Source organism: Sinocyclocheilus rhinocerous, unplaced genomic scaffold, assembly GCF_001515625.1.
Source record: "Sinocyclocheilus rhinocerous isolate Xijiao unplaced genomic scaffold, SAMN03320098_v1.1 scaffold1322, whole genome shotgun sequence".
Lineage (NCBI taxonomy): Eukaryota > Metazoa > Chordata > Actinopteri > Cypriniformes > Cyprinidae > Sinocyclocheilus > Sinocyclocheilus rhinocerous.
In genome coordinates this window covers 312,118-323,991 of record NW_015657497.1, presented here as the reverse complement: position 1 = coordinate 323,991, position 11,874 = coordinate 312,118, and the positions used below count along the sequence as shown (strand labels likewise).

The 11,874-nt window shown below is 35.0% G+C and overlaps 2 protein-coding genes across 2 annotated transcripts in view; one reads left to right on the top strand and one right to left on the bottom strand.

The window, feature by feature from the left end:
• LOC107721153 (TBC1 domain family member 22A-like) overlaps nt 1-5,476 on the bottom strand; it is a 7,583-nt gene extending 2,107 nt beyond the window's left edge. Inside the window, exons 1-3 of the mRNA XM_016529023.1 lie at nt 5,230-5,476; nt 4,393-4,449; nt 9-364 (exon numbers count right to left, since the gene is read on the bottom strand). Coding sequence (XP_016384509.1) covers nt 9-364; nt 4,393-4,449; nt 5,230-5,291 — 475 coding nt within the window. The 5' untranslated portion in view covers nt 5,292-5,476. The remainder of the gene's footprint in view (nt 1-8; nt 365-4,392; nt 4,450-5,229) is intronic.
• Nucleotides 5,477-6,968: 1,492 nt separating this feature from the next.
• LOC107721152 (ceramide kinase-like) overlaps nt 6,969-11,874 on the top strand; it is a 21,604-nt gene continuing 16,698 nt past the window's right edge. Inside the window, exons 1-3 of the mRNA XM_016529022.1 lie at nt 6,969-7,294; nt 11,363-11,494; nt 11,673-11,795. Of these exons, the coding sequence (XP_016384508.1) occupies nt 7,144-7,294; nt 11,363-11,494; nt 11,673-11,795 (406 nt within the window). The 5' untranslated portion in view covers nt 6,969-7,143. The remainder of the gene's footprint in view (nt 7,295-11,362; nt 11,495-11,672; nt 11,796-11,874) is intronic.

Sequence of the window (11,874 nt, the reverse complement as noted above, 5' to 3'; positions counted from 1 at the left end):
CTCTGAACTGAACGACAGATCTGTTGTCGTCTCTGCCCCTTCCTCTCTCTCATCCTCTTCATCTGGCTCTTCCTCCTCTTCCTCGTGTGCTTCCTGTCCATCTTTTTCGTCAGGCTCAGTCATCTTATCCATCTGCTGCTGTCTTCTTTCCTGCAGCTTGCTGTGGTTTTCTATCACCTTATTGGCTGTCTCCATGACAACCTCAATGTTGAGATTTTGGGCTGCCATAGCGAGAAGTTCATCATCATCATCTCCCACGTCCCAGGCATCACTGGTGATGCTCTCAAACTCTTGGAAGGTGGTGGCTTTCTTTGGTTTTCCTGGCGTAGTGGTAGACGGAGGCTTGTTTCCTGCTTTCATCAGACTGCAACACAAAATTTAGACTTTTGTTTATACATGAATCAAACTCACACAGAATGATGGTGTTCCACAGATATTTATAATAATATGTGGTCAAATCATAAAGAACAGGGAAATTGTTCTGGCTTCTCTGACTCGCATTGTTAGTCACCAAGTCACTGTTGACTTACAAAAATAATTTGTTTCTCAACACTGTAAAAAAAAAAAAAAAAAACGACTACATATTTTTTTTAATGTTTATGAAACCTTTTCAGTTTTAAAAACTAAAAAATTAAATTTTCTTCAAACTACAAACCCATGTCAGACCAACAGAATTGCCCCAAATAATGTCCCAACGAGTCAAAAACAAAGAATTTCATATTCCTGAAATGTTAAGTCTTTGTGAGTTCCCAGCATGCATTGCAGCATGAATAAATTATGTAGTTACTGTTATAGGATTAATTTTTGCTGTTTGATGACTTTCTCGTTATTGTTAGTTATCTGTTGTGTTGTGATGTAAAGAGCTCATCATTTTACATTTGTTGAGTGTCACCATTCTTGAGGTTAGTGCATCAAGTGTTGAGGCCTAAAGTATGTTCAGCAATGTACAACTATATCTTACATTGCTTTGCTTTGTAAGGATGATTGTTATTCTCTTTACAAATATAGCATGATTCACTTAACACATTAAGTGCCCTATAAGACTATATTACATTTGACTATCATAAGAAATTAATTTACTGAGTTAATAAAAGAAAGTTTACTGAACAAGAAATATTGTGTTGTCCTCGTGAATATATTGGCTGAATGAAGCATTTTAGTGAACAAACCAATTCAAATTGACATTAGTTGTACAATTAGGCCGCTGAAAATGCCCAGCTGTGAGCGCAGGTTTTTTTTTTTTTTCTTTCTTTTTTTTTTTTTTTCCAGTTGAGGTTGAGGTGTGGTTGCAATGATACGGAATATTCGCTGAAGTAATATGACAGATGCATCGCAAATTAAATGTTTCGTAGTACAAGCAGGTGTGACGGTTGGTCTGTATTAGTCCCGCCCCTCCTCCACTGTGATTGGTAGCTGACTAAAAGTGACAGTGATGAGCGCTGCGTTTTACCCAAAGTTGAACATTCTTCAACTCTCGGCGGCGAGAAAAAAACGCCCAAGCGCTCAGCATGAAAAAGACGCTCGGCACGCTCCTGGCATTTTAAAAAACGTGGCGCTCCCATTGAAAACAACTGAAAAAATACACTAGCCTCGGGAAAAAATGCTTTGGTGGACATGGGGCCTTATTAAAACATGGGACCTTTGACCGCATCAAGTTGCCTTGAAATTGTACGTTTTCTCAACAATTAATTTTTTTACAGTTAACTTGGGGTGTCACTTAAAATGGTCACAGCTGCTCATGCTGCCACATACTGCTAACTCGCATTAAAATCGGATGATTTTCCAGTCGCTTTGTCATCACAAATTGCTGTCAGCACCATTTTAGATTAAAGTCGGCATGAAACGGAAGTAGTGATTGTAATTTTTTCTCTACTGTGACGTCTATCCGAGTGAAAAGGCATCTGAAATGAGAGGGCGGGACTTGATTTCGTCCTTCGGGAACTGATTGGATCGTTGGAAGTTGGGGCGTTGCTAACAAAATGGAAGCAGATCTGAATGCCAGTTTGCAGTTAGTTGTGGGGGGATTTCTCTCCACTGTATTCACCACCGACTCCCTAGCATGAAGAAATTTATTTGAGGAAGACGACGACGTGGACGATCAACGGCACAAAACATACCTAACAGTGCGCGTGCGCACGCGAGAGAGAGAGAGACTGCCTGAATATCCATAAAACAAATAGTTTGCGATGTCCTAAGAGTAATGTTGTGGTAATATCCTCACATCCTTTCAATTTGTAAGGGTAGTGCCCCCAAAAAACACTCGCGACGGCGAGGCGGCTGTGTCGGATTGTGCAGTCGAGCGCAGTTGCTCTCCACCGACTGCGCTGATCAAAAGCATGATGGGAAACGACTGACTGACGACACAGCTTAATGCTCATTGGTTCAGTCAACCGTGATGTTGCGTTCTCTTCTAAAATATTTTATTTTTTTATCTGATTTCATGCGTTTATGTATTTAAATTATGCATGAATATTCCCGAACACTATGATCTCTGTGTGAGATATGTGATTGTGGTCATATTTCTATAAAACTCTAAAATACATGTTTGTATTAAAGTAAAAATGGATGATAAATACACCTTTCGTATGGAATTAAATAGCAAGCACTTTGAGTGTCTTGTATCATATTTATTTTCATATAAAAGCAACAGAACTGAAATTATAGCATGTTTATTAGCAACACAGCACGTGAGTGTGAATAACGCGATATCTGCCTTTGATCTCGTTGGTATCTGTTCCACTTCGAGAGGTCAGAACTGTCCGTCTTGACTGCGCTTATTTCACTCCTCCCCTCGCTGCAGCCGCCTGCTCTCGCCTACATTTCACGCGAGGCGATGCGCATCTCAAACAAGCCTACAGATTTCTATAAAGTAAAGCATCAGCTTCAGTTTTTCCCCCCTGTTGTTTATCCCAGCGTTTACCACTCACGTCACTAGCTCCGCCCTTGCGCCATAGCTCGTGACCAGAAGAGTAGAGGAGTCGTTTTGAGGGGGAGGGGAGGTTAACGGTTTTGATTAAAGATTACGAGGGCACATTTTAAATGATTTATAATAAACACTACAGTATTCCATTAAAAAAATAAGAATTTTCCATTTTGATTTCACGGTGACTTTAAATAATATGTAGAATCATAAAACGATTAATTATTATTTGGGCACATTTTAAATGATTTATAATAAACACTACAGTATTCCATTCAAAAAATAAGAATTTTCCATTTTGATTTCACGGTGACTTTAAATAATATGTAGAATCATAAAACGATTAATTATTATTGAAAAAGTACAACTAATAGATAAAGTAAGTTACAAAAGAAACAGCAAGGTGTTTGTATCATATAAATTCAAATCTTTCTTTTTTCTGATTAAATTCATTCACAAAATAAAGAGGAAGCATCGACCATATTTTTAACTTACATTAAAGGGGTTCATTTTAAATTTGAAAGGAAATGAGATACAATGCTTAATGCGTTCTACTCAATTTGATGTTGTATTCTCATTATAGCCAGCTAACATAAAAACCAGATTCCCTCTAACAGGGAGCCTCTTAAGTATCTCAATCCAAAAACTACAAAGGTGGCTGCTTTTGGTCTAGTTCAAGCATGCGGTTTCATGCGGCACTTCAATGGGCAGGGTTTGCCGATTCATTGTAGTAACATCTATGGCTGTCACAAAGAAAATAGCAACAAGTGTGAACTGACAAGTATGATAACTACATTTTAATTTTATGATTACGCAAATTCAACATCAAAATCAACTCTATTCATATTCTACAATCACGTTTATGTTTTTATTGGGAATGATTAATCTATGCATATTATAGAAAAGAACAACTTGTTCTTCCTCTGCAATGACTTTCTTTTTAAGGTTTCATTTTGCTTTTCAAGATCTAATCAATTCCCCACGAAAAAGCCATGTCATGCTCTTCCTATTATTTTATTAAACGTGCATGTAAACTCATTTTACTTTCTTAATTTCATTTATTTTTAAGTGAAATAGAAAATGCAACAGCATCAACTATATATAAACACATGTGTGTGTTTGTATAGATGTTGCTGTTGAATTGTCTTTATCACACTGAAATTAAGGAAGTAAAATGTGTTGCAAACAAAATGGACTTTAAAAAAAAATGAACGCAAAAGCACACAAAAGAAAACATATCCTCTTCTATCTTTGAACATATTCTTTTCAGCAAAACTAAACCTGATAAAATACATAGTACACACACTGTATAAGCTATTAATTAAAATTACAGTTTAAATTTTGGAGAATACAGTGCCTGCAAAACAACAGAATACAGTTCAAACAACCATCCAGACATTCAATCACCAAAACCACAGAAAATAAATAAATAAATAAAAATGTTGTCCATTAAAATGCATAACTGCACTTACTTGGCATGTAGCAAAGGGTCAAATGGGGGATGTTGGGCTCCATAAACATGCTGGATACTGTGAAGAAGAAAAAGTGTTAAGATGGACGTTTATAAAAATGTCCTCATCGTTACTTTGATGATGTGAAAACTGGTTTGACAAGTCAAGAATTAATGAAGCAAAACTACAAAATACAACAAGGCTTCGTTTTAAAGAGTTTTTAGATATGTTTAATTTGTATCCACATTACATAAACTACTTTAATTATTAAGTTTTATAAAGTTGCTTTTGTTGCCATCACTACTTAAAATGCACCATATCACTACTATGGTATTATTTTAAGTACCATGTAAATAGCATGGTATGTGAATACAATAACCATCCAGTATCTATATCAAAATACTACAACTAACGTAGTGATACCATCATTGTACCAAGCTGTACTTTTCTGTAAGAGTTGTCAAAAGATGGGCCCAGCAGCAGCTAACAGGCTAACACATGACTTTATGTACTAATCGATTAACACAACGCTTTGATCAATATAACAGATATTATCACCACATACACATTAATCAAACGGCAGATGTCAGTGTTAGAAGAATATAGTTGTGATGATATAAACTTAATACATCACTGACATCACTCCATACATGGAGCTGTACAGCTAGCACACATTACATTAAAAGACAGTTAAAAACAGCCTAAAGAATATTAGATTTGAGTGACACGTGTTATTCTGAATATTTGGAGATATGGCGTTAAAAGATATTGTTCAATTAGTTGCATCTATAATTATACACATATAAATACACACACACATAGCTAACACATAGACATTAGCATGAACACGTCACTCACTTCCCAGGAACCTTGGCTGTGTTTCTCTTCCAGAACTGTTTTTTGTTGCCGTCACCTGACATCTTTTGGCTTCGGAGTAGTCGCTCATAAATTAATTCACAGAAATAAGCTGATAAGTTGTGCAAAATGTGCACGAAGAGTTTATTTACACCTCAATTTCTCTTCGCAAACTCAGAGAGCCGCCATTTTTGTACCGCCCACCGCACATTAGCACAGCTGTGATTGGTTATGGGGTCTCATGAGTGACTGCTGAACAGCCAATCACAAGTGGAAATTTCTGCATGCCTCCTTTAGTTCCCTCACAGGCCTGTTTGATATTGTCTGTGAAGGAATGTTTAATTTCTATAAAACACACGAGGATGTAACTAAATTAAACAATAAATATTACAAAACAACAAATCATGTGAATGATAAAGAAACGTCTAAAGAGTTTTGAATAAAAATATTATTATATATTTTGAAAATATATATATACCGCCATTTTTGTACCGCCCACCGCACATTAGCACAGCTGTGATTGGTTATGGGGTCTCATGAGTGACTGCTGAACAGCCAATCACAAGTGGAAATTTCTGCATGCCTCCTTTAGTTCCCTCACAGGCCTGTTTGATATTGTCTGTGAAGGAATGTTTAATTTCTATAAAACACACGAGGATGTAACTAAATTAAACAATAAATATTACAAAACAACAAATCATGTGAATGATAAAGAAACGTCTAAAGAGTTTTGAATAAAAATATTATTATATATTTTGAAAATATATATATATTTTTTAAATATAGCTGAGTTTCAAAATGTTGTTGAGATATGCCTTAAAGCGTAGCGTATGATCGCAGATTGTGCACTTATGTATGTGAAACTTAGCCAGGAGAAGTAGCCCAACAGATTTATAACACACACACACACACACACACACACATACACAAACCTTTTCAGTGTTTTTATCTAAAAACCGAGAGACCACAAAATCGGCTATATATCTAAAATAAATAAATGAATAATCCCAAAAATGTTTTTTATGTAATGACATTACTTGTAAGATACAACAAGGTATATACGTGGCAATAAAGCGCAATGTTGACGCATTGGTCACTTTTTTTCGATTAAAATGAATATGAAAGAGGAAACCTCCTATACCACTACTTTGGAGAACAAAGAAAAACTTCAGTTTTGCTTCTTCATGTCAATTAATTTATTGAAGTAATACTGCTTGCACTTAAAGGAGTGGTGATAGCTAATATGAAGAACATTATATTATATTATATTATTATATTATATTATATTATATTATATTATATTATATAATATTATATATTAGCCTATGTAACATAAGATGTACAGTATAAAAGTTCAATACGCTAAATATATGATGGAACAAAACGGCTCTATATTAGACATGTTAATGTTTCATAGCATATATTAATTTACATATGTCATGCAATATACGTCCGAGTGGCATAATATGTCATATATAATATAACTTTGTAAATAAATCGGTGCTGACGACCCCTAATTAACTAACAGTACCACAATAAATAAAAGCAAACAAAGAAAGGAAGTATGCCAATCGATAAAAGAAGAAGAAGAAGACAAGCGGGTGGCGGTAATGCCCCTTTTTGCGTTGGTGCCAGCCGCCGTTAAAAACCAAGAAGAAGAAGAAGAAGAAGTATGCCAATCAGTCACATCGCACCTCCTACAATAGGATTATGTGTGACGCATTTCTCTCAGGCTCCTCCCACTTTAACCGGGAAGAGAAAACCGCTATGTAGCAGAACTGCTTAGGAGAAAACGAGCAACATTGCAGCGACTGTAGTATTTGTTTACAATTATTTAAAGCGGCGGCCGGTATAGTATACACCCGTTTTGAAGATGAAAGTAAGATAACAAGTGTGTATTTGTTGTTAAGAGCAGAAATGGAGAAGCAGTCGCCTCTGTTGTGCTCTGAGCTGTGTGTTCAGCGTAGATTGTTTGAGGTCACATTAAACTTTGCGATTCTCGCGTGGAAAGACATACAAATCGCCAAAAAACACACCGGACGCGCCATATATGGAGCTGTCAAAGCGGGTGAGTTACATATCTAATACAATAACAACACTATAACATGTACAAAAAGGTGCGCTGCTGCTGTTGTTTGTTCACGTGCGTGTGTCTCAAAACTGACTGAGCTGCTTAAGAGCTGCTCCGATATGGCTAGGAACTAGCCGCTTTTAGGTGCTGCGTAATATCATTGCGCCTGCTGCACCCATGGTTCCTTAGTTCCTTGATTATTACGCCGGAATGAGAGTATAGTTCCTTGCCATATCGGCCTAGAAAATCGCTGATTAGAAAACGATAAAACTCAACTGTTTAACTCTAGGGGGGTTGGAAAATGAGCCTATTTTCAAAAAGAATGGAGTGTTCCTTTAAAGGGGAAATCCCTTTTAGCCTTTCATAAGAGTTTGTCACATGAAGTTCTGGGAAATGGTAGAAATAGTCCGTCAGTATGAATTTGTACTATTTATACTGTGGTTTTAATTAAATTATCTTTCTCTATGCAAATTGTTTATCCCAAACTTAATTACTTATGTATTTATTTAACCTTTGCCATTAAAATAGCTTTACATGCTGACATGGAATAAAACAACCAAATAAATACAGCATGGTTTTCTGTGTGATTTTTAATTTCTGACATCAAACAGAAAACTATAATCCTCTGCATTTGTTGATTTTAATGGAAGCAATTTCGTTTATACGACTCAGCCAATATCCAGTGTAAACATGGTGTAACTGTGTAATTTGCAATATGCAGATCAGATGTGAAAAAAGATGTGAAAATGCAACATATGGACTGGGATTGTTGTTTTAAACCGTAGCTACAGTATACTTGCATATGTTCTTGCAACATAAATTGTATATTTTGGTTTGTCTAATAAATAGAAAAAAAATTATAAATAAAATGTAAGTATTCACTGAATTAAAAAAAAATGAATTACTGCTATTTATGTCAGTAGACCCCATAACAAAAGATTTAGTTAATAAAAAAATAATAATAATAGGTAATGTAAATAATTACTAAAAATAAATATATAAACAAAGAATACATGCTGTGCTACCATAGAGTGTAGGCCAAAATATCATTTTGCCCCCGGTTTGGTTTGTTTTTTTTGTTTTGTTTTTTTATACCTGGGTAGGTAGCACATTAGGTTTTGGAAGTTTTGGACATGTTGAAGACAACACACCAAGCCATATTTGACTAAACTCGGTTTGTGAAATCCTGTAGTTCTACATGCATGCTAGTTTTGTGTAATGAAGTTAGTCTCATAACTATAACAATCCTCCCTTTTAATGTGGCACATTCTCATCAGATCTGAAGCTCAATTGCCTTTCTGCTTTATGTAGCATTATAAGTTTGAAGAGGAATGAGATGTGCAATTATTTGCTTTTTAAGTCATCACTCAGTTTAATTCAACTTTTTTTGTATAGTGCTTTTCACAGGAAATACTGTTTTAGAGCAGCTTCACAAAAGTTTATGTTTTGAATAGTACACTACAATCAGGAAGTAATCTTTTTAATTGATCAGAGTCGGAGATGAGTGTCCATAAGAGACGAGTATACAGCTATAAGATAATACAGGTTATATGGCTACTAGTTATTTAATTAGACATAATGAAGATGTTAGGTGATGATTACAGCTTGCGATCAGAATGATTACAATGCATGTTAATACATGCATTTATAGCATGTAGAGAGTATACAGCCTCAGATTGTTGCATCATTGAGCCATCTTTGGGAAGGAGTCATATGGTGTATTTGGCAAATACATTTTGGTGTATTTGTATTTGAAGAGAGAGCTGCGATATTATGGTCAAGGACCCCTGGAATGTCAACTATTGTTCAGTGGTATTTCCTGTATCCTCATTAAGTTTACTGCCTCTGTTTAATGTAGTTACTATACTTAACACATAAATGAGAGCAATCAGAACATTTTATGTAATCGAATGTGTGTGTGCATTGTTTTTTTAAATAATCACATACAGGGTGATTGTGGGAGAATTTTAGTTGAAATAAATGAAACGAGGCGAATAGATTGTAAATGATCGGATCAAAAGAATGTGTTTTGTTTATGGGGAAAATTGACAAAGTAAATACTCTCATTCTGTTTTCTCATTTTTAAACCAAATTATACTGTTGACGGCATTCATCAAACGTTCAACACTGTAATTCAGCCCTTTTTACAAATATATTGTTAATGATCAAATAACTATTTTTTTTTCTTGTATTCTTAAATTTATGGGAAACAAGTTCTATAACCCCAAAACAACATTTGGTGCAAAAAAATAAAGTTAGACGCTGTTAATTTAACTTGATTTAGGCTAAATATTCAACCTTAAACTAACTTCTAAACTATTTTATTTAAAATCCTTTAACCAAAGATTTCATTAATATATATATTTTTACATTAATATTTATTTTTTTACTTTGTGTAATTATTTAATATTTATCTCTTGACAAAATGTTTTAAATTATTCTGACCCAAATTTTGGCAATAGTGCTGCAAAAAATCGCAATAAAAGAGCACACATAATATGTAATATGTATTTTATGTTGGGTATTTTGCTGATACTAATATAAAAAAATAAATACAATTGTGCAGTCATGTTAACTGTTGTTCTGTGCATTTTCATAGGCAAAATCCAGTCATTTCAAAAGGAATCCAAGCGTTCAGGAATTTCATATCAGGGCAAAAGATTTACCCACGCAGATTTCGCAACAGGTTCAAGTTGCGAAATCTGGATCTGGATTGGATTTTGCCTATGAAAATTCACAGAACAGCAGTAAACAGATTTGCCGTGTTGACCAACAGAATACTGCTTGGTGAAGAATTTCAAACACTGTTTTCTACCCTGTACACTCCAAATACACTCCATGCACTGTGCCATTATTATTGTTGTTGTTGTTGTTATTATTAGTATTATTATTATTTGGTCAGATATTCTTAGTGGATGCTAAACTAAGAAAACTAAGAATAAATGCAACATGCATCTAAAGTCCCTTATGAACTCTATAACTCTACTGCTTCACCTTTACATTTCAGCTTTTTACCTCATGCAGTATTCATGCATTATACAATAACTCCCTAATACAAGTATCATGAAACTTTTATCAGGTTGATGTTTCCATGTTATTATGCTGTTAAGTTTATGGCTACATCTGGGCATATGAATGGTTTCATTAGGGTGTATAAAAATGAAATACACTTATGTCTCATAAATGTGTCCTGAAGTTTTAATGAAGATAAATCATTACTCTAGGTTTATCTGGGTATTAAGTAAAGTTTCTGAAGCTGTATTATTCTAATCCACATAACTCTCTGATCTTTTGAATAAGGTCAAACCTCATTAACTTTCTCTTCAGGGGTTTTCTGGAAAGCCTGCATTATGTAACATAACACGAGATTGACTAATTTGGGCACAAGCTGTCAGAATGCAAAAAAAAAAAAACTCTTGCTTAGAGCTATTTTCCCTAGCACAGAGACAGAGATGATGGAAACTTACATTTACATAGCGTCTTACTGCAAAGCAAACAAAATGAAGCAGTCGACTTCACCTGGAAATCCCAAAACTCACATTTTGCAAACTCAAGTCAAAAGCATTTTCAATAATAATTTACAAATTCGGGCATTATTGGAATTTTTTTTTTTATAAAAATCCAACACGGCAGATGATTTGAGAGAAATGTTGACTATAAACTTCTAAAAAGTAAAAGGCATCAATGACTGTAGTATCAGAGGTTTAAGGGGTGTACCAATTAATTTATTTATTCAGTGCATTGTCTAAAAATCCTTCCTCAGTTGAGCTTGAAATATGACATTTTTAATTGTAAATCATTTGTGTTGGATAACTCTAAATGCTTAAAATCAAGTGATTGTTTTTGACTGAGTTTTAATAAAATGTTTGAGATTGGTTTTGAAACTCACAGCCCCGTTTTCATTACCAAAAAAATGAAATATGACATCTTTAAATTGAATTAAAAATCACTGCATTGTGAATCCAATCAATTCATTGTCTCCTCTGTGACTTATTAGGTTCCATTTGAGTTATGTGAGGTGTTATGTTTCTCATGTTATGTGACCCACTGCTCTTCTATACACAGGTAGTCATTGTGTCCCAGTGTGTGAAATTATAGCCGTTCAGGAAAAAGAAGATGACTCTCCTTGTAAAGACACTGGGAAATGGCAGAAGGTTCCTCAGAGCCCAGCGGACTCATGCCAGCACGCTTTCACAGGTACACCATCATAATCAGACTGTCATCTGCTTATCTGGCCCCTGATAACAGGGGAATACATAGCTTGTTATTTTATCTATATGCTGTGAGTGTATTATCAGAACGATACTGATCATGCAGGTCACCTTTTACCTAGTTTTTGGAATAATGTGGCATTTTCATTTGTGTTTCTCTGCAGTGTTCTACGTAGAGAGGATGAGGCAGCACTGCTGGCAGTGCAGCAATGTGACTTTCCACTGCTCTGAACATTCCATGTGTCTGCTCTGGGTCCAAACTATTAGGGAACAACTTGCATTGTTGAGTGCGTCCTGAACCGTTTTATTATTATTATTATTAGTTTCTGTATCGGAAAAGTTTACTGTTGTAAAATAATCAATTAC